This window comes from Salvelinus sp. IW2-2015, linkage group LG26, assembly GCF_002910315.2.
Source record: "Salvelinus sp. IW2-2015 linkage group LG26, ASM291031v2, whole genome shotgun sequence".
Taxonomy (NCBI): Eukaryota; Metazoa; Chordata; class Actinopteri; order Salmoniformes; family Salmonidae; genus Salvelinus; species Salvelinus sp. IW2-2015.
In genome coordinates this window covers 35,064,687-35,088,829 of record NC_036866.1, presented here as the reverse complement: position 1 = coordinate 35,088,829, position 24,143 = coordinate 35,064,687, and the positions used below count along the sequence as shown (strand labels likewise).

The window sequence follows — 24,143 nt, the reverse complement described above, 5'->3', positions numbered from 1 at the left end:
CATTGAGTCCCTGTTTTAGGGATTTTTCACATCCTTGTTTTGGGATTTTCTTGGCTCCAGAAGCACAACCCCGATATTGACTAGACCATGGGTTCAATCCTGGGTTGGAGTCCATTCACACTGTCTAAAGGCGGTGCAGCCTTTCCCGGGAACGTCTGCCTCCAGGGTTAAGTACGGCCTCAGATCTCTCTGCCGTCCCCGCAGAGTATCATGACCTCCTGGAGGTTTTCAGCAATGCTTTCAGCAATTCCTCCACACCGTCCTTACGATTGTGCTATTGACCTCCTCCCAGGCACCACACCGCCTCGAGGTGGCTATATTCCTTGTCCGGTCCTGAGACCAAGGCCATGGAGGAGTACATTGAGGACTCTCTGGCTGCTGGGAGCATTCATCCTTCTGCCTCTCCTGCCGGCACAGGGTTCTTCTTTTTGAGAAAGGACAAGACCCTGCGTCCATGTATTGATTACCGGGGCCTCAATGATATCACGATCAAGAATTGGTACCCGCTACCACTCCTCTCCTCAGCTTTCAAACCTCTCCAGGGGGCTACCATCTTTTCAAAACTGGACCTCCGGAATGCCTACCACCTTGTTCGGATACGCGAAGGAGACGAGTGGAATACGGCTTTCAACACAGCCAGTGGACACTATGAGTACCTGGTAATGCCGTTTGGACACACCAACTCTCCCACTGTCTTCCAGGCCCTGGTCAACGATGTGCTCCGGGACATGTTGAATCGTTTTGTTTTTGTCTACCTCAACGACATCCCGGTTTTCACCCGTTCTACCCAAGAACACGTTCTCCATGTTTTACAAGTCCTTAGTTGCCTCCTGGAGAATCAGTTGTTTGTAGAAGCGGAGAAGTGCGCGTTCCACCGCTCCACTATCTCTTTTCTGGGATACATTATCACTGAAGGGAATGTTCAGATGAACCTTCCCAAGTTCTCTCACGTCACCCCGCTCCTCCGCTCTCTCCACTGGCTTCCAGTTGAAGCTCGCATCCGCTACAAGACCATGGTGCTTGCCTACGGAGCTGTGAGGGGAACGGCACCTCCGTACCTTCAGGCTCTGATCAGGCCCTACACCCAAACAAGGGCACTGCGTTCATCCACCTCTAGCCTGCTCGCCTCCCTACCTCTGAGGAAGTACAGTTCCCGCTCAGCCCAGTCAAAACTGTTCGCTGCTCTGGCACCCCAATGGTGGAACAAACTCCCTCACGACGCCAGGTCAGCGGAGTCAATCACCACCTTCCGGAGACACCTGAAACCCCACCTCTTTAAGGAATACCTAGGATAGGATAAAGTAATCCTTCTAACACCCCCCCCCTTAAAAGAGTTAGATGCACTATTGTAAAGTGGTTGTTCCACTGGATATCATAAGGTGAATGCACCAATTTGTAAGTCGCTCTGGATAAGAGCGTCTGCTAAATGACTTAAATGTAAATGTAAATCCGTAAAAAGTGAGAGYGGTGGTGGATTTGACCCCAACCCATGACCAGGGTGCAGCTACAACTGTTTCTGGGGTTTGCTCATTTTTACTGCTGTTTCATTCGGGGCTACAGCAACCTGGCGGCTCTCCTCTCTGCACTCACCTCTCCCAAGGTACCGTTCACATGGTCCCTAGCAGTGGACAAGGCTTTTGTGGATCTGAAGCAACGATTCACCACCGCCCCCATCCTTATCCATCCGGATCCGACCACTCAGTTCATGGTGAAGGTTGACGCTTCCGACGTGGGAGTAGGGGCCGTCCTTTCCCAGCAATCCGTCCAGGACCAAAAGCTTAATCCCTATGCCTTCATGTCCCATTGTATCAATCCCAGGTTCAAGTTCACAATCTCCTACCGCCCAGGGTCCAAAAACGTGAAGCTGGATGCCCTTTCCCGCCTGTACTGTTCCGCTGCCACACCCTCTGAATCAGAGACCATCCTCCCTGCTTCATGTTTGGTGGCTTCGGTTGTCTGGGGTATTGAGGCTATGGTTCGCAAGGCACAAGACTTACCTGTCATCCTGGTGCTCACCGTACCCTGGCTTTCCTCCAACAACGCTTCTGGTGACCCACCATGGCACCTGTTGTCTCGGCCTTCATCGCCGCATGCATAGTGTGTGCTCAAAGCAGGACTCTGTGGCAAACTCTGGAGATCCCTTCGATCTCCACTGATCACCAAAGCACTTTCAAATATGAGGAATTGGTGCCTCTAGGGCATTTCAGACAGATGTTAGGGTGTCAGTTTGGGATGGTTCTTTGCTTTTCATTAATTGTTGTCTATAATAACATGTATAGTTTAATGTATATATTGTTGTGCGAAACCGGGCTCACCTGGGAAAGAGACCTTGGCCTCAGCATTGACTCCCTGTCAAAATAAAGGTTAAACAAATAWWTTTTTTTWTTTTTTAAATGGTAAAGGATTAACTCAATTAATTAATTAACTTGCCCATCTCATTAACTCATCACAAGTGGGTGAGCAGGTCAAGCAACTGTTTTGTAGGCGACCTTTGAGGGATTTGAGGTGCTACACAGCTATCCTTAGCATGGTGGGACAGCCACACACATCCCCCAAGCGCAGCCCTCTTCCATTACAATTGTTGGATTTGTAAATCCAAACAGCAAGAGGTCTCAACCCCCAGGAAAAGACCCACAGACGCAAGCGGGCGAGTAGAGTGCACACACACACTTACTTGTCCATGCTTCCCTTGCCTTTCCCATGGTAGCTCCATGCCTGAGGTCATGCCCGCGGCTGAGGTGGGGGTTATCAAGCTGGGCAGAGACAGTGGCTTTGTTTTTTCTCCACCAGCACACATGTCCAAATACACACAGAACAATTTCAATTATATGACCTGACCATGAGCTGCTCACTGGGCTGTATGTGTGAGTGTGCGTGTGTGTGCGTGTCCAGTCATGACTCATGATAGGTCCAGGCAATGGGACAAGAACACAGGATAGGCCAAGCGTAGCTCCTGTCCCTGTCACCTATGTATTACCCAGTGCCTGTTCCACAGACCCAATGACCCAGTGACCCAAATAGCCCCATTACCAGATCAGATGTTTAATCCTGCTCTCTCCACTGAAGATCTGCAATGGGATTACCAGGCTTTGGAGAGGGGACAATGTTCAGTCCCCACGCACGCACCCTTCCATCTCATTCACATTCATTCACTAACTCACTCTCGTCCTGAATCAGTTTCATGCATTCACATAACCTCCTGTCCATTACTCACTCACATGAGAGCGAGGTGCTGACGTCACAAAGAAGGACATGCCATTCAATGGTAACAGGGAGAGGGATTCAATGACGGCTTACATGAATTTAAAACCTGCTTTTGTTGTAGTCATTTTATATTATAATTAAGTGCATCTATATGTATTTGAAGGTATGTTTAAAGGTGGAATCCTCAGTAAGGGGAAACAGCACCTCTGGCCACCGTACCACATTGTTGTTGTTTTTACTGCTGAGCTGAGGAGCAGCATGGTAAAAACAATGGCAGTACATATKGTGCTCTTCTATCGCGCGTGCAATGATGTCCGAGGGGGGGGGGGGAATCTGTGTTTGTTGTTTGCAGTAAGTTCTTTGTTGTTGTAATATCTTAAACGGACACGGCCGTTTTACTATTAAGGATTCCATCTTTAAGGGAATGAATGTTATCAAGCCTTCACCTTCAAACTGGATGAACTGTTACATTGTAGGCCAATAGAATAGATGTAACATCCTATTCATTTACACAAGAACAAAAGGCTGATTCATACTGAAGTTCATATTAGCCTACTTCAGCTACCACTCCAGTGATCGAAGCTGTGTAATATGTAACAGCAAAACAAGGCAACTAGGCTGCACAAACAGGGTCAAATGGGATTTTCAAAACCGGCCAAGGGATGATGCCATCATAACAAGAAAGGACAGGGAATAGGAAGTGGAGGCAAAAGGTCCCAGAGAACTAGGACAGTACACAAACGGTTACAACTCCTAGACAGCATTCAAAGATCTTAGGCAAATAAGGGTGCCTCTTACAATTTGATTAATTCAATCAAGACTCCTTAAAAGATAATAATTGGGAGAGGTCAGGAGCACATGAGCAGTGTGAAGACATTATTTGACATTATTTTATCTCTGTTCACATTGGAAACAACTAATAAAGGAAAGAGGGCTGGGTCGTATTCGTTAGGAAACCTATCAAATGGACGAAAACAGGACTACCTGTACTTGTTCAATAAGAAAGGTGCATTTTTGTTTTCTGTTGTAAAATGTGTATCCTAATGAAAATGAACCTGATGTTCTACTTTAGTGTCATTAAAGGAAAACCAATTGAAACGTGAATTACAAAATTGGTACTGACTGTACTACCTCAAAAACAGCAGAACAAAGGCATCTGAGAAAGCTGTGGTTTTCATTTCATTTGAATTCAGCGGAATTAGTGTAGTGATTCTTTTGACAGTTTAGCATAGCATATGTGGGAACTCCTTCAAGACTGTTGGAAAAGTATTTCAGGTGAAGCTGGTTGAGAGAATGCCAAGAGTGTGCAAAGCTGTTGTCAAGGCAAAGGGTGGCTACTTTGAAGAATCTCAAATATAAAATAGATTTTGATTTGTTTAGCACTTTTTTGGTAACTACATGATTCCATATGTGTTATTTCCCTGCAATGAGTAGGTATGTCCAAACTTTTGTCTGGTACTTTATGTTCATAWATTATATTAGCTTAGTTTTCCGTATGAGTATATTTAACAGCGAGGCATTGGTCTACAGTAGCTATAATGGCAGTGCAAAGCCATGACGGTCCATGACTCACTGACAACAGCTTTAAGGCCCTCTACATTCATCCAGCATATGTTTTGATGGATTTAAATCGGAGTCATTTTGAATAGCTGAGGCTATAACATGGAAATAGACAGACGTAGGCTACTATCAAATGCAACATATTCACACACACACACACACATAGTGTACAACATGATATCTGATTTACTTCTTCTTTCATCTTCTCTGTTCATTCTGGAATTATTGACAAATAACAGGTGAGGCAATATTAGTAGTACCACTTTACATTAAAGCACCCCTCAAAAAAGTTTAGAAGGCCTCTTATAGACTTTTGGCAATAGGTTATTTAATAGATATGGTTTTAGTGTGAAGTACAGTATGTACCACAACTTGGTTGGGGCATGTACCCCCTTCTAGCCACTAGATGGTAGGCAAGACTTTTCCTGAAATTGTATTGAGAAGAACCCCAATGGAGTTGAATGTACACTCCGGGCYCCATTGTCTCTGACAGGTGACATAATGCAGACATTAAGAGTCRTTACTTTATCCGACGTGAGACCACGCTCCGGGCCCTATCAATGACCCATCACATGAAAGCACAATCAACTTATCATGTCATCCCAGATAGCATCTCCATCGACATACTGAGCTACACTACTAGAGCATCATCTGCACCTCAACGAAAACAAAATCCAGAATTCCCTAATTTTCTCATCCCCTGGAGGGTCTGGAAATTGGGTCCTTGCAGAAAGAGTGTTAGCAGGGAAGTTTTACAACACACACACACACACACGCACACAGCATGTGAGTATCAACATTTACATACATAGTACAATACATGCATTTACTGTACATGCCTACAGAGAAAGGAAACTGGCTTTATCCCATCCCTGAATGTTACACTGACAACTGGCCTGTTATATTTCTGTCATGAAGGGCCTTATTTATTGAGAGAGAGCCCACTCGGGAGCCGGATCCACAGTTTATTTATGGAGCTCACAGACTAGTGAAGTAGCAGCACCGCCCCAAGCCGTCACTCTGGAGCAACCCATCAGTAAAACAGAGCTCGAGAGCTCGTTGCACCAACCAACATTCTACTGATGAATTTTTAAAATGTCTATATTGGAATTTTTTTAATCCCATGCATATTTAATGACCCGGCAAATAAAGAGATTCACACTGGACAAAGATTGGGTTCTGGGGCTTGCCTGTACCAGTTAAATAAGCATTTAGTTATGGGAAACCCACATAAAGGTGTAATTTGGTGTGACTGTGAATAGGTAAATGTACATCTGTCTGAATAGCTCATGGGGGTAGCTAACTCTGTTGCTGCTGACAGCTAATCCAAATGATAGTGCTATGGAAACGCTGGCAAAGAATGGGAGTGTTGTACCAGCGAACCTGATGATAGTTGCGTCTTACGTTTCACCTGTGCACATATTACACCACAGCAGCCATGCTGCTCTTGTCTCTCTGAATGCGGCTTGTCAATATTAAATCATTCATCCACTGGGTTGGTATCAGATGAACATTCTTGGCTAAAGAGGTAGGGCTAGAGGGCTGGGGAGCTAATGAGGGAACGGTGGGGGGGTAGGCTTTAGGAAGCACACAGGTACCCCAGACCCTCTTCACAATTAGTGTTGGAGCTATCAGATGGAGAGGAAAGCAAAGGGGGCTGTTCAGTCCTGCTGCACCCATCCACATATAGCTCACCATGCCAAGATACTGAGGTGGGGGATTGTACTCTTTCCTTCTCTCTCTCCYTCCCTCTTTCCCTGTATCTCTCTTCCCACCAAACCTTCTGGAGGTGAGCTGAACTATGCCATGCTAGGAGCTCTATCTGGTGCCTTGGACCTTGAGGAGTTCATCTGACACACCCTTAGCCTCAACCCGATCACCTTTCACCTCCACCTAGCCCCTCCTCACTTTGCCCRTCATCCCCTTGCCTCCCAGTCTGATCCCCTGGTCACGCCAGAGAGGAGCAGACAGCAGAAGCCCATCTCACATCTGAGGAACGTCTGAGGGACACGTGGCACCACACAAAGGCGGAGCAAGCCCCTTTGTGCCTAAAATCTCAGGAAGAATGAGCAACCACATCTAGCAGATATTTGCTTGTCTTTCCCAGAGAAAAGCGCRCAAGAGAGAGGGGAAGATACATACTCCTGTGAAATAAAGAGAGGGAGAAGGACAGGGAGAAGCAGAGGAAGATGCCTTTCGGGGGGTTTGCAGGGCTGAAGGAGCAGATTCTGAAACCAGGGAAGGAGGAGGTGAAGAATATRGTAGGAGACGGCCTGGGGAACCTGCAGAGGTGAGTATGAAAATCTCTTTGACTGAGATATGTGTGTGACTCAATGGGGTAAAAACGACACAGTGCATGTTTGATATCTACTTGAAGCAACAGATCAGATCATTTAATAAGTATATATTATTTATTTCTGAGTACTGTTAGGTATTTTATCTTAGTTATCTTATTGTATTTTAGGATCTTTATATAGCTTGGTCAATATTCTAATCTAAATTATAGTCCTATAGGCTAGCATAAAAAATCTCTATATCCACTGGTAAAACGATGCCAGTGCTATAATCCCAAACTCAGATCATTTGGTCAAAATTCTAAGAACTATGAACAAAGGCAGTGGTGGAAAACAGGAGGTTTGAAGAACATTAAGCTCACCATGTACTGTACCCAGAGATCTTAGAGAACTAAATATTTAATTGTTTTGCTTGCCAGGCAATGCCAGTGATGTCATCACGAGTTTTATCTTAAGACATTGTGATGCATATTTCATATCTGATATATATTTCACAAGGGGAGGATGATAAATATGGAACTTCCACATATGAGGTGGATTGTTGTCTGAAAAGAGATAAACCAAGTAAGTGGGCAATTTCCTGTGAAAGGGAATTATTGCATGTTAAGAACCAGTGTTCACTGTGCAGTCTGAAATAGRTACATTTGAAATTATATTTWAAAAAGTGAACTGGACAAATTTATCCAACAATCGACTATAATTTATATTAGGGTTGTAATATCAGTACAATGAAAATGTGTCATCATTAAATGTGTGTAAAATGAATGATGTTGTCAGCTTACTTTCTATTTCATCTGTTTTATTTTAAACACTATACAAACACATGGAAAAGGCAAAGTGACATTTTTCATCAAAGTCCACAAGGATCCATGTGCAATCCCACCAAACTGGTCAAATCATTACTAGCAGGTGAAACTAAGAAATGTGAATCCAGAGAGACCAAGAGAGGAAAAGAGAAATTAAGTCTGAGCAGAATGAATCATCACATCTATCTATCTATCTATCTATCTATCTATCTATCTATCTATCTATCTATCTATCTATCTATCTATCTATCTATCTATCTATCTATCTATCTATCTATCTATCTATCTATCTATCTATCTATCTATCTATCTATCTATCTATCTATCTATCTATCTATCTATCTATCTATCTATCTATCTATCTATCTATCTATCTATCTATCTATCTATCTATCTATCTATCTATCTATCATATTTCCCATGTCATACTTCACTGAGACTAAATGTATTGGCCGAAATACAAACATCTATGGGAATGACATGTTCTCTTAATAGGGTCTCTCTAGGATGTGGCTGACCAGTCTGTCAGTAAGCGGACACTGTTTTAGTCCGTTCTGAATTGCTTCTTGAAATGTAAGCTATCGTTGGTACAAAAAAAGGTTGGATAATAATGACATTGAACAACAGACACAAATACATCTTCTGTTCAGTATGATCTGACTGACTACTCGACAGTCATAGAACTTCATAGACATAATGACGTCATTGACTTAATGCAGACAGGATGACATCATTTTGGTCTACTTGAGGATTTAAAAAATTATATTAAAAAAACAAGACAAGCGTAAATACTTTCCACTGATAATGATCAACCATTCTCATAGCATTGTCCAGTCTATTTTAGATAGTGGAGAGCACGATCTGTGAGTTTGGAAAGAGGGATGGGGCTGGGGATGACAGGGGTGAGTTGGTATGATGGATTGGGGATGGAGAAGGCAGGGGTGAGTTGGGATGATGGATTGGGGATGGAGAAGGCAGGGGTGAGTTGGGATGAGGGCAGAGCCGGTGCCAGAATGAGTCAGTTGGACGGGCTTTCGATTTCCATAGGGTTTTTTAAAGGGAACAATTTTTCAGATTAGTTTTATAGTAAAGACATGTCATTTAACTGTACATGTATTACCTTTGAATGTGGCATGAACACAACCAGTCATAATGTTTTCATCTGATTGTCAAACAAATCACTTCAAAAAGTAGGTTACCTTCGACATTTGTCCAAAATAATTMTAGTATCTGAATAGTGCACTGTGCACCCGGTTGATACAATCTCACCGGAGAACGTATCCGATCGAGCGAAACAGCGCTCCTCTGTCTTCCTATATGTAGACCATATATCTGATTGTGTCTGGCCAAAAAGAGTATGACATTCCATAYTCTTTTTGGCCAGACAGCATCAGATACAGTACATGGCCTGTAAATACTGAGCCAGATAGGGCGCTGTTTCGTTTGCTCAGATGCTTTATCTGTGACTGATGAGTCTTTCTGTCAATATTAAAATATTTTATTTGGACGGGCAAGGAGGTAGGGTAGGGCAGGCCCACTAAGGCCTACCCATAACATCAGCTCTGGATGAGAGATTGGAGAAGACATATGTGAGTTTAGTGGAAGGATGGGGACTGGAGAAATCAGGAGTGAGTTGGGGAAGAGAGATGGGGGCTGGGGGGTTGGTGAAGACAGGGGTGAGTTGGAGGTGGAGGGATGTGGGATCATTGGGTGCGTTGGAGGTGGCAGAGAGAACAGTCTATGACTTGTTTGCCTGGAGTCTTTGACAATTTTTTGGGCCTTCCTYTGACACCGCCTAGTATACAGGTCCTGGATGGCAGGAAGCATGACCCCAGTGATGTACTGGGCCAAACGCAYTACACTCTGTAGCGCCTTACGGTCRRATACCGAGCAGTTGACATACCAGGTGGTGATGCAACCGGTCAKGATGCTCTCGATGGTGCAGCTGTAGAACTTTTTGAGGATCTGAGAACCCATGCTAAATCTTTTCAGTCTCCTGAGGTGGGAAAGGTGTCGTCGTGCCCTCTTCACAACTGTCTTGGTGTGTTTGGACCATGATAGTTTGTTGGTAATGTGGACACCAATGTACTTGAAACTCTCGACCCGCTCCACTAGAGCCCCGTCGATGTGAATGGGGGTGTGTTCRGCCCTCCTTTTCTTGTAGTCCACGATCAGCTCCTTTGTCTTGCTCATGTTGAGCGAGAGGTTRTTGTCCTGGCACCACCCTGCCAGGTCTCTGACCTCTTCCCTATAGCCTGTCTCATCATTGTTGGTGATCAGGYCTACCACTGTTGATGTTGGAGTCATGCTTGGCCACGCAGTCGTGGGTAAACAGGGACTACAGGAGGGGACCCAGTTTTGAGGATCAGCGTGGCAGATGTGTTGTTGCCATCAGGAAGTCCAGGATCCAGTTGCAGAGGGAGGTGTTTACTCCCAGTGTCCTTTGCTTAGTGATGAACTTTGTGGGCTCTATGGTGTTGAACGCTGAGCTGTAGTCAATGAACAGCATTCTCACATAGGTGTTCCTTTTGTCCAGGTGGGAATGGGCAGTGTGGAGTGCGATTGAGATTGCRTCATCTGTGGATCTGTTGGGGCGGTATGCGAATTGGAGTGGGTCTAGGGTTTCCGGGATGATGGTGTTGATGTGAGCCATGTCCAGCCTTTCAAACCACATCATGGCTACCGACGTGAGTGCTACGGGGCAGTAGTCATTTAGGCAGGTTACCTTTGCTTTCTTGGGCACAGGGACTATGGTGGTCTGCTTGAAACATGTAGGTATTACAGACTCGGTCAGGGAGATATTGAAAATGTCAGCGAAGACACTTGCCAGTTGGTCCTTGAGTGCTCTGAGTACACGTTCTGGTTATCCATCTGGCCCATCGGCCTTGTGAATGTTGACCTGTTTAAAGGTTTTACTCACACCGGCTACGGAGAGCGTGATCACACAGTTTTCCGGAACAGCTGGTGCTCTCATGCATGCTTCAGTGTTGCTTGCCTCGAAGCGAGCATAAAATAAATGTATCTCGTCTTGTGTCACTGGGCAGCTCGCGGCTGGGTTTCCCTTTGTAGTCTGTTATRGTTTGCAAGCCCTGCCACATCCGACAAGCTTCAGTGCCGGTGTTGTAGGATTCAATCTTAGTCCTGTATTGACRCTTTGCCTGTTTGATGGTTCATCTGAGTGCATAGTGGGATTTCAATGGGGGATCAGTGAATAGGGAGACAGGGCTGAGTTGGAGTGGAAGGATGGGGGCTTAGGGGTTTGGGAAAGACAGTGGTGACAGTCTGTGGGAGGCAGGGATGAGTAAGATTCTGCTTGCTAATAGATCATGGGATAAAATACCCTTTTGTTTTTTTACGAATGTGGGCCTTTCAAGCAAGACATCATAAAGGTTTTCTTGCACATTAAATACTTGTGAATGAATGAAGGAGTGAATGAAGTGTACATAATATAGACCTCTGAAGAGTGTGAGGTAAAAGGAATGGAGCCCAGCATCCTTGACATCAAGGGACTAATGAAGGGATATTTTTGTATTGTATGTGTGGCTGTTTTGTTTTGCTTCAGCTAATGCTTTGACACTTCAGTTCTCTTTAGGTGCACTTTGCCTGTTCTGCAGCAAATAACATGTGTATTAGTTAAGGAACCTGAGTATTTTGAAAATTCAAAAATGGCTGACTCAGTCTACATAGTGCCAAATTAGGGTTCTTTGGCTTGTAACAGTAGCGGATCCCCTTTTGGTGCTATGCAGAACCCTTTTTGACAAGGTCTAAATGGAACACATGCTGCTATAACCCTTTCCTAAGGTTCTGCAAAGAACCATTCTTTTAAATATAATTACACCAAAAATGTTTTTTCAGGTTGTTTTATGAGATTGKATAGGAGTTTGCAAGAATCTCTACTGTTTGCCCATCTGTCTATCAAAGCTGCCTGGAGGAGTGCTGAGGATATCTATTACACTGTCAACCATTGAATTTGTGCTGTACTAACCTAATGCAGCAGACACCTGAGCCCTGTTTCTTTCTTTCTGGTCCTGGYGAGAAAAGAAACTGTTCAACCAATCAAGTAAATGTGGAGGAGGAGTTAAGGTGGAGTGTTGCCTTGTTAACGTCCAAAAGTGGAAGTCGTGTCACAGGCTCTCTTTCCATTTGCCCTGAAAACGAGATGCATCAGGTTGTTTTCCGACCCCGCTGAGGATGGTGCTCTACAAACTCCACACACCAATGTAACACAAAAATACTTATTGTTGTTAACATTCAGTCCGTTTGTGATGAATGGGATGACGCTTCAAATACTGACCTTATTCCCCTGTGAATCACTACAGCTGTCCATATTCGATGGATTGAAAACATACAGTATATATAGTTAGGACATGCCATTCACTAACAATGGATCTACAGTATGTGCAAGGGAGACCAAATGCATGATAAAATACAGACCCCTTGAACACCATTATCACATCTGCCCAGAGAGAGGAACTCAGGTGAAGATCTGAGGCGGCCAGATGAAAGCAGCTCCTGTTAACTGCGGGATGAGGGTCGAGAGGGATGTTGGGTAATGGAACAGGTGTATAGTCGTGGGGGGGAGGGGGAGCCAAATATCAGATGCACAGTTACCTTTTCAGAACTGCATCCTGGTTTCACCTTGKGACCTCTCATGGGGAGTAGGCGGTTGGGAGTCTCCTCCCCTTCCTCAGTTTAAAAAAAAWWWAAWAATACTATTGAAGACAGAAAGGGTAAGATCAGGAATGGTCTTTGTGTCTTTTAAAGACTCTTTTCAAATATCATAGTAGATTTAACATGAAGTGTCATTCAAGGGAATTAGGTATACAAATACTTATTGTATACACCATACTTATTTGTAGTACACTCTTCGAAAAAAGGTGCTATCTAGAACATAAAAGTTTTCCTCAGCTGTCCCCATAGGAGAACCCTTTGAATAACTATTTTTGGTTCAAGGTAGAAGCTTTTTGGGTTCCATGTAGAACTTTTTCCACAGAAGGTTCTACATGGAACACAAAAGGGTTCTGAAAACAAAAAAGTGTTCTACCTGGAACCAAAAGGGTTCTCCTATGGGGACAGCCGAAGAACCCTTTTGGAACCTTTTTTTCTAAGAGTGTTGGACTATGTAGTGTAGTATGACAACGTCACCAATTAAACACTTACCAATGTCCTCCTGTTGAACATTGTAGGAAGATTGACTGTTTGCTGGGTATCTGTCTCAACTTGCATGTTTTGCGTTACAGGAAAATCGATGGCACCAATGCGGACGAGGAGGACCAGATGGAGCTGACAGAGGACGCGGAACAGGTGACCCCTCGTCACAGTGCCCCTCTGTTTGATTGCGGGTGCTGCGGCCTGCCCAAGCGCTACATCATCGCCATGCTCAGTGGACTGGGTTTCTGCATCTCCTTTGGCATCCGCTGCAACCTGGGCGTGGCYATCGTGGAGATGGTCAACAACAACACGGTCTACATCAATGGGACACCTGTACTCCAGGTGAGAGAGAAAGAAATATCTCACTGACATAAACAAGACTCCATAGATTGAGGTGTGCATTATGGAGTGTGTAAAATAGAAACTTTGTAGCAGTCATTAGGGCAATGAAGCAGCAGGAGGTAGGCAGGTAGAGGCAGGGGTCAAATTGAGTCGGACGGCACCTATGATCCATGCGGAGCTGAGACCTGGTACCTGCTTTGGTTATTTGAATTATGAAAAATTGTTGTCCATGTTTCATTTTCCACAGACAAAAACACGAGTAAGCTTCAGCCAAATCAGACATCCCCATAGTAGAATAGTTTAACTATTCAATTGTTCAGCCTGTCGCATCAATGTGAGAAAACAATTTTAACCTCGAGGTGCATTCAAATTGCACGTGCCGTACAGGTAGAGAAATATGCATGCCCAGCAGTGGCGGTCGGTGCTGTCTAAGATGAGGGAGAATATTTTTTTTTTTTATGAGCAAGGCCTTATTCTATTACAGTATATTGGATGACTGTCATTCATATTCCATTCACCCAGCTCAGTGTAACATCAAAATGTTTCGGCTACTACATGATTTCCCTATACCCATCATGACCTTGCCTATGAATTAAAGTTTACAACGTAGGTTCACAGGTTGAGAGAAATGTGAGTAATCGAGGTGACAGACATCGATACATTCAATACCGCCTTTGTACACTCTTGCCTGCATCTAGATGATCGAAGGTGTATTTATTTACGAGCGTTTCTATTGGAAGAAAATCATGTGTTTATCCCTGTTTCGTTCTGTTTGTTTCCGTTTAAGAAATGTTTTTCAACAGAGTCGGCAGAATGAATACACCCCTGATCACACGCAAACACAGTTCACTTTCATAGCAGCCACATACAAACAGTATGATCCCTTTGAGCGTTGTATAATTCCTTCTCGCATCTACGCACTCTCCTCCTCTCACTTTTTCCCTTCGCTTGTGGACTTCAGTACACAATACATCAGCTGTCTGTGAACATGTGGAAAAAAACTTTCCAAGCCAAACCTTCATATTTTAACCACTAACCCCTACACACAGCCTAAATCGTCATCGCCATATTAGCTAATGTTATAAATAACATAGCTACCAGAACTAACACATTAGTAAACCCACTACAATCATGCAGTACAGTGTACAAGCAGTTTAGCAGTTACACTAGTGGGCCTTGGTGACAATAAATTAATCAAACCAAAAGCTTACCTTGACTTGGAAGAGTTCCAGTGTTGGATAGCCATAGCCAGCTAGCTAATATAGCATCCTTTTCTGTTTGAGCTGGGTGTTTGAGTAGGCTAAACTAGCTGGCTGCATACGCTAGCAAAGTAAGTGAAGTGAAAAACTGTTCAGCTGTTGTCTTTCTCTCTCTTTGAGTCAACTACTCACCACATTTTATGTACTGCAGTTCTAGCTAGCTGTAGCTTATGCTTTCAGTACAAAATTCATTCTCTGATCCTTTGATTTGTTGGACAACATGTCAGTTCATGCTGCGAGAGCTCTGATAGGTTGGAGTACATCCTCCGGAAGTTGTCATAATTAATGTGTAAGTCTATGAAAAGGGGTGAGAACCATGAGCCTCCTAGGTTTTGTATGGAAGTCAATGTACCCAGAGGAGGACGGAAGCTATCTGTACTCCGGCTACACCATGGTGCTAGCCTACAGAGTGCTGTTGAGGCTACTGTAGACCTTCATTGTAAAACAGTTTTAATAAATTATTTGGTGACGCGAGACGTTTTAAATGTTTGAACATTTTTATTTTTATGAAATTCACTGAGGATGGTCCTCTCCTTCCTCCTCTGAGGAGCCTCCACTGGTCTATAGCTTATGAACCGTTTGTGCTACACATTAGCGACCCCTATGTGCAAAGGTGAGATTCTCACAAGCATGTACATGTCAGATGTTTTGCTCATGTCGGTTGTTTTTTTTCAAACACAGATTCCACCACAAAGACCAGGGAGGTTATCCAATGTTTAGCAAAGAAGGGCACCTAAGGGTAGATGGGTAAAAATAAAAATGGAAAAATTCCTTTGAGTATTAATTACACTTTGGATGGTGTATCAACCCAGTCACTACAAAGATACAGGCGTCTACTCTAGCTAATCTAACTTGATTGATAGCCTGAAATGGCTTACTGGTAGCTAATTAGGAGGTTGGGAGATTGGGAACCTAAACCCAACTTCATTAAATTGCTAAGTAGACAGTGGTGACCCGTCATTCACACAGCACATGTTTGAGCCCCACCTGTTTTGTTGCCTGTTTTGCATGTTATTTTGGCATTAATACGTGTCACATATSAGTTTGCAAACAATATTAAAAAAATAAGAAATATTGTGTTAATAAATCTGCATTCATGGTCTCTTTTTTGTTTTCTTGAGAAAGGCAGCTCCAAAATGCAGGTGTTTCAGCCTAGCTCTGTCACGACTTCCACCGAAGGTGGTTCCTCTACCTGTTCGGGTGGTGCTCAGCGGTCAGCGTCGCCAGCCTACTAGCCATCACCGATCCATGTTTCCTTTTCCGTTTGTTTTGTCTTTGGTTCTGTTTCCTCATGAGTGTAGCGTTGTTCGTGAGTCCCGAACACTGCATCCATATCAAACCTAAATAAATGGGCCTATGGTATGAAACAGAATTGTATACAATGTTGCAATAACGGCAAGGGAATGAAATTATGTAACGACAGCAAATGTTGTAAGATTATATGGAATATAGATTAAACAAATATGTAGTTTAACTTGAGAAAACAACATCAAACATTTTCATCACGAAAACAGTACTGAGAGGGCTCTTGTCACGTTCCTGACCTATTTTTATGTTATTTTGATTATGTTTAGTTGGTCAGGGCGTGAGTTGGGGTGGGCATTGTATGTTGTGTGTGTTTTGTTTAGTCTATGGGTGTTGTATTGTGGATGGGATAGATAATTGTGAGGTTGTCTAGTTATGTCTATGGCTGCCTAGATTGGGTCTCAATCAGAGACAGCTGTCATTCATTTGTCTCTGATTGGGAGCCATATTTAAGGTAGCCATAGGCCTGTCTCTTATACACATCTAGATGTGTATAAGAGACAGGCTCTATTGTGGACAGACGAGTTTAATGACTTCACCACAGAGTGATATCAATGCTCGCAGTGATTGAATTTTGAAAAAGTTTTCAAATAKAATATAATTMCATAGTATGCCTAGTAAATGGGCAGGTATAGGCTAATACTTGAATCATCAGTGATTCATCTATCATCACCTGTTAGCCAGCAGTCGTCAATGTAGGCCTATAGGCTTCAGTCAAAATACTAAAAAGATTGCATATCTAAATCTTGAGTTTAATCTTCTTAATTAACTACATCAATCATCCATCCCTGATACAGGGGATCAGGTGAACACACCCTTGAATGTTGTATTATGTCGTATTATAGTGCCATTGCTATTCAACAGCTGATATTTGGATGGAAAAGTTTAAGCGTTGTTCTGAAGGACAGCAGCATCCCCCAAACAGTCCTCTGATTCTATTTTCAAACTCTAACAACACAATAGCCCCGGACACATACACAAACGCTTCTTATKTGAAATAACTCATAACAAGTTAAATACCCTATATTATCCCTCTTCACCAGCCAGCTCAATTCAACTGGGACCCAGAGACTGTGGGACTGATCCATGGCTCCTTCTTCTGGGGTTACATCGTCACACAGATCCCTGGAGGCTTCATCTCCAACAAGCTGGCCGCCAACAGGTGAGACCTTCCCACTGCTAACGCTCTCACTCCTTGTGACCCTGGGGCTGTCCAAATATGGGCACTGTTTACGATACTGAAAAACTCAGGAAATTCAATAAATAGAAGGTATTTGAATATAACTGGTTTATGGGCGGACTAGAGAGTGTTAAACAGGTGACTGCGGTGGCTCAAGATCATTGACTATTGATAATGGAGGTTTGGAATGCATACCTCTGTTACAGTTTTTTACAATCGCTAGGACCCATTTCTCAATACTTAGGTCACTTTTTCAAAACTCTTCACACAGTTCTCCTAACTAACTTTCAGCTTGGAACAGCAGTTAATTTCACGTTCAAAATGCCCTAAAACTACCAAAACTCTTCATACACGTCTCAAATCAGCTCGTTCTTCCATAACACTAGCAAAGGTTGTCACCCAACAAGCACACTGTCACTCATAAAACCATGATCTAAACAACACTAACAACAGGTAGCATTACACACTGTTTTCTTTACAAAACAAGAATGACACCTCTCTACTGTTTAGAATTCACTGCAGTATATGTTACAGGAATGTATCAGACATGATGCAATATGCTTCAATATGTTTTATGTCATTTTATGGCATTGAGTGATTCCAAAATACAATCATTTGTATATACACCATCTACCGATACAGATACAGTGGCAATACTAGTCAACTCTGTCTTATGCATTTGGCCACAGGTTCTCATCCACATCACATCTTATGTAATCTTGGGCAATACACCCAGGAAATAATCTTTTGGCATGCCTGGTCCATCCCTGGCAATCTGCAGATATGTCCAGGCATCCAGCATTCATTTAGTCCAGGAGGGACATTTGATCATGTGGATGGTGGTCATAAACCTTCCACCTCCATGAGGAAAATAATTCCTCTATGGGGTTGAGGAATAGAGAGTAAGGAAGGAGAAAAAGTGACATCATCCTGGGATGGGCTGCAAACCACTCTGTGACTGCATAGGAGTGGTGAAATGCCACATTGTCCCATACAATTACAAACGTTGGCCGATTTCGCCTCACCTGGCACAACCCTTCCATAGAGGTCACCCAAGAATGAAATGAGACCCTCWGTGTTGTATGGCCCAATTAGCGGTKTGTGTAACCGCAATCCATCAGAGGATATTGCTGCACACATTGTGATGTYGGCACCCCTCTGGCCCRGGACATCCACTGTGGCTCTTTTYCCAATCACATTCCTTCCTYRCCGCYGTGTTTTGGYYAAGTTGAAACCAGCCTCATCCACAAAGATGAATATGTGGGGTGTTTGCCTGGCTTCAATCTCCATGACTCTAAAATAAATCCACAAGGCAACATAAGAGTCAGGCTATTGCAGTAGTTTACATTATGCCTTAAAACATGCCATTGTGTGTCTCTGCCCTGTTTGGTTTTGTTCAAAACCAGTTCTGTATTTTATAGTAATCTTACCTGGACTTATTGGTTCCTGAGTTGCTTGACTCGTTCAGAGTTCCTCTCAAAGGGGACAGTGTACAACTGCTTCATCCTGACTTGATGTTGTTTCAGGACTCTAGAAATATTTGTTAAGCTTACATTGTCTGCCAGCACTCGTCCCAAATCTCTGAGTTTTATGCCATTGTTTCTGATGACCATATCAACGATTGCAGTTTCCTGCACAGCAGTGAAAATCCTACCTCTCCCGCCTGTAGGAGGTAACCGTTGGGTCCTAAGCAGAAATAAAAAACAATTACAATTACACACAAGTAGGTTTGGAGGCTTTGCTCAATTTACTTCTGTAATGTGCAGTTCAGTCAGATGCCCTTGCAAAATGCACATCTTACCTGTTGTTTTSMCGGAAATTTCTCAGAATAGATGCCACTGTTGAGCGTTGCAGATTTGGCTGCACTCTCAGACCAGCCTCTCTCATTGATAGACCATGATTTATTACATTATCAATTATAGCAGCCCTAATCTCATCTGAGACTACAGCTCTTGATCTTCCTCTCAGTCTTCTTCCACCACACATACGTACTCCTCTCCCTCTCCCAGCCACTCTTCTTCCTCTGTCAGCCACTTCTCTATCTCTGGCTGGGTCCATGTTTACATTACAGTACATCATTATTCCTAAGATGTTCCCTTTTGTATAGATGGTAATGWAATTGAAAGACTAACACCTGKGTARGTGTTCMGCTACAATGGGAATCAGCTGTGGTTGGTCTAAYTGTTTTGRTAGTATTTCATTTTTTAGATTTGGAATATATTTCAATACGGTATTACTGTAGAAATGTAGCAAATTTATGTCTTATTCAATTTTGTGTTATTTTAGGTTTTGACCTTAAGTTTAACAGTTTTGAAAAGAGTATGTAGACATGTGCAAATTGGCCTGTAGGTACATAGTTTTGGTGGTGGTTGTGTCTGAGTGAGAAAAGAGTTCATGAAAATTGAAAGATGTAGTCATTGAATGCATTTTGTGCCAAAGCAATGAAAAATGATCCACAGTTTAGCCCACATAGACTGCTGTTATGCTCACTGTGTGAAGAGTTTTGAAAAAGTGACCTAAGTATTGAGAAATGGGTCCTAGCGATTGTCAAAAAACTGTAAGTGCAGGAACATACACATTGGGTGTCTGAAATATGCAGTCAGTCAATGTGTGTGGTGAGGTTTAGAACTGAAAGATGGGATATTTGGCATTGCTCAGTGTGTGGCGTTAGAGCTATAACTGAAAGGTTTCAGGTACCTAAGTGAAAAAGGCATGCAGTGTTTGTGTGTGTGTTAGGTAAGGGTTAATGCCGTCYGGTGTGTGCGTGTGCATGTGCGTGTGCGTGTGTTGAGCGTGCAGCTCTGATGGGGCTGATAGTAGTCCTGTAATAAAATCTTCACAGGAAAAGAGAACACGCCACTGACGGAGTAAATAATGAAAGATCCTGCATCTGATTTCTCCCTGAGACGCCAGCCACTGGAATATTACAAGTGTCACTTACACTTTGTTTTGGGAAAAAGGAGGGGTGGAAGGAAGGAAGAAAGCAATAGGGATGAAGCAGAATCTTATGGGATCTCTGTCTGTCCCTCAAAGGCAGATGTATTCGATCTGTCATATTGTTATGTTGGATTGGTCATTTTGAGTTGTCAGAAGGAGACCCATTCTTGCAATGCCAGAGATCACACCATATTCTCCTAAATCTAGAACATCTGGAGTCGAGGCTAGGGGAGACCTGGGAGGGACTGACTATTTCAGGGATATTGATGATTGGTGTTGAGTCAATAGAAGATAGTCTTGGGTGCTCACTTTCTTTTGCCTGCGACTGGTTTTAACCTTTAGATCTACAGCAGTACAGGCCATGACAGTAATTGTGGTGGGTTGTTATTGACCTGGTTGTTGTATGTCAAGTGTCCATTAAGATTTTATAATTCTATATGTAGCTGTTACTGTATCATACACTCTCCTGCGTGTTTATTTGGACAGTGAAGCAAAAACTATTTATTTGGCTCTATATGTCCAGCATTTTGGATTTGAGATCAAATGTGTTATATGAAGCAACAGTGCAGAATGTCACCTTTTATTTTAGGGTATTTTCATACATATCTGTTTTACTGTTTAGAAATGAATGCACTTTATGTATCTAGTCCCCCCATTTGAAGGTRTCAAAGGTAAATGCATTTCATTACATTCACTTTTTGACAGCATCACTTTTGTTTTAAACAAAACTTTCCATACATGTTTTCCCATGGTAGAAGTGGTCAGAAAGTCACCTTTTTAACCTGAATGCCAAAACATTCAGGAGAAATGCGCTCAAYGTTTACCCATTTTGCATACCCCACCCTACCATGAAACATCCATGTCTTCATCGCTGGAAAAGATAAACTGTTGAGTTTGATATAAATGTAAAGCTTACAAACAGGGTTGTCAAACTATTTCAGAATTTCAGGATGKCGTTTTTGTTCCTTTTTAAAATGACCCTTTTCTTACCTTAATATCAATTATCTAAAAATGCATAAACTTAAGATTTTTTTAAATATTTGCACAACATTTTCTTGAATACATGGTGGGTGTCATTTCAATCATATACACTACCGATCAAAAGATTTAGAACCCCTACTCATTCAAGGGTTTTTCTTTATTTTTACTATTTTCTACATTGTAGAATAATAGTGAAGACATCAAAACTATGAAATAACACATATGGAATCATGTAGTAACCAAAAACGTTTTAAACAAATCTAAAAATATTTTATATTTGAGATTCTTCAATGAGCCACATTTTGCCATGATGACAGCTTTGCACACATTCTCTCATCCAGCTTCATGAGGTAGTCACCTGGAATGCATTTCAATTAACAGATGTGCCTTCTTAAAAGTTAATTTGTGGAATTTCTTTCCTTCTTAATGCATTTGAGCCAATCAGTTGTGTTGTCACAAAGTAGGGTGGTATAGAGAAGATAGCCTTATTTGGTAAAAAACCAAGTCCATATTATGGCAAAACAGCTCAAATAAGCAACGAGAAATGACAGTCCATCATTACTTCAAGACATGAAGGTCAGTCAATATGCATTTAAAAAAACGAATGAACTCCGCATGTGTATTTCCACCATGAAGCATGGAGGAGGAGGTGTTATGGTGTTGGGGGTGATTTGCTGGTGACACTGTCTGTGATTTTTTTTAGAATTCAAGGCACACTTAGCCAGCATGGCTAATGTAAACAGTAAAAAAGTACAGGATCCAAAATCGACCCCCGTGGAACACCTTTTGTAATATACAGGAAGTCTGATTTAACACCATCCGTAGATACGCATTTACTTCTAACTGTCAAGTAAAGCATGTGCAAATACTCCACTACACAAATATTTATGGTGGTTAGTAGTAAAAATGTTAAATCAATGAGGAGTTAACAGGGTGTTTCACATTTAGCCGTGTGGGTTTTGAAATAAATTCAGTCAGATTCAAAKGAATGCATACTGTATACTCTTAAATTGATCAGAGGCCAGGGWTAGGCAATCCAGATTCAAATYCCCTAAAATGACCAACTTCGAGGACAGAAAAGGTGTTAAACACTCAGCTATAGCACCACTAGCATCCACCATGGCAGCAGCGGGGGGCAGTACATCTCAGCAAGAAATAAAMGTGTAATCTGGTTTATGGACACATTTACAGTAGTTCTTCCTTTAAAAGTTACAAGCTTATGCCGTGACCGTTAGTGGTAGATGGTGGCATTTTGTCATTKCACCACACTATCACAAAGGGGAGTTAAAACGCTGATCTATCAGTAGTCTAAACTGTGGCACAAATTTACTTTTTCAGTAATCTTTTCGTAAATTAATGGAGGTATTTTTAGCCTGAGAGTCTCTCTTCTCTGGCACTAGAGTCTAGCATCAGGCAACAACAACAAAAACTGTCGGTKGTCCTGGAGTTAAGAGAGAACTTGGGTAAATACAATGGGAGAAATACGCTTGACATGTGGACTGACGATGTTCGAAAAATAGGCACGGTGGGCTTTTGGTTTCTCTCCCTCTAAAAACATAAATAAATTATTCTAAATAACAAACYGGCTTTATTTACAAATTTGTAAGAATGTCTCACCCCATGTTCAAGAATGGCCTTTTTCYCTTTATTCAGATTACAACCGCTAACTTTCGGTACTCCCTGACGAAGGACATGGAGCCGAAATACATCAGAGTTTTTAAACTTTGTTTCCATTGAACATGCCATACAAATAAAGGCATTGTCATTAATTATATGAAGAGTGCCTTGGTCCTCCTTTCTTTTTGACGCTCACTTTGTTAGGTGCTTCCTAAGAAGAGGTAGGTGGAGGAGTCAGGAGCAGGAGAGCAAGGAAGTCCCAGTAGCACAATCGAGAGTTTACAGATGGACTATGTACAGCTGCAGCGATCGGTTAGCTGCTCTGCGATAGCAGATTTTTAAAGTTGTTGAGGAGATAAAAGTCTCCAACAATGTGCCTTGGTCCTCCTTTCTTTTTGACGCTCACTTTGTTAGGTGCTTCCTAAGAAGAGGTAGGTGGAGGAGTCAGGAGCAGGAGAGCAAGGAAGTCCCAGTAGCACAATCGTTATATTGAAAGTCCCATCACAACAACAACAGGTGGGGAAACACACCCAACGAAGTCGCCACACACAGGGAAATAACGTACACACGGAGGAGAAACCTCTACTTCTAATTACAATCCAAACGGTACAACGACCGTGAGAAAAAAAAAAACCTGTGGCGCAAACACGCACCCCTAACAGAGTAACAACAGCAAATAATCCCGCACAAAGAATTAGCAGGCAGTGGAGGTTAATAAACCCACCGAAATCACTAATAGGACACAGGTGTAAAAAAAACAGACAGACACAAACGAAAAGGAAAAATGGATCGGTGGCAGCTAGTAGGTCGGTGACGACAACCGCCGAGCACCGCCCGAACAGGAGAGGAGCCACCTTCGGTGGAAGTCGTGACACACTTTCGGTTATTTGAAAACAAAATCATCTCCAAAATATCGTTATTTTTTAAACAAGCCATAGAAAGTTGGTTGTAATTTCAGTTTAATCCACCAGAAAAGACAGAACAAATAAAACTCAATATAATAATTGATTTTTGTTTTTAATTATCAATTGGAACCTTTATCAAGTGAAGCAGGGAAAAGTAAGGAACTTGGCTGTCGGCCCTGCATTAAAGACTAAAATTGGTTAAAGAAAATTGTGATAAATAAAAATATATAACAGTTTAATTTAAGGACCAAACAAACAAAACCTTCTGAACTAATGATTATATTGAAGATAGAAGCCTCCTCTTAATGAGTTACGAGAGCCGATCTGTTATCCAACGATTATTATTATTATTATTAACCCTACATGATAATTATATAAAAGCCCCTTAGATGTTCTGTGTTTTTATTTACAGTAGTGATGGACAGCTGGAGACATTTGTTTTTCACAAGCGTATCAGGCTGTGAATTAGGCAAAACACATTTGCAGGATGGGCTATAAGCAGGACAATAGAGTCTTCAACCTTTACAAAAGGGTCGTCTAATAGCTCAGCTACTGTAGGTGTTAGAAAAAAAATACTCTTTAAGTTTTACATTTCTAACTCA

At 42.4% G+C, this 24,143-nt stretch overlaps 1 protein-coding gene across 1 annotated transcript in view; it reads left to right on the top strand.

Moving 5' to 3' along the window:
- The first annotated feature begins 6,770 nt into the window (after window positions 1–6,770).
- Window positions 6,771–24,143, top strand: part of LOC111952325 (vesicular glutamate transporter 3-like) — a 41,850-nt gene continuing 24,477 nt past the window's right edge. The window contains exons 1-3 of the mRNA XM_023970898.2: window positions 6,771–7,054; window positions 13,105–13,357; window positions 16,965–17,083. Of these exons, the coding sequence (XP_023826666.1) occupies window positions 6,954–7,054; window positions 13,105–13,357; window positions 16,965–17,083 (473 nt within the window). The 5' untranslated portion in view covers window positions 6,771–6,953. The remainder of the gene's footprint in view (window positions 7,055–13,104; window positions 13,358–16,964; window positions 17,084–24,143) is intronic.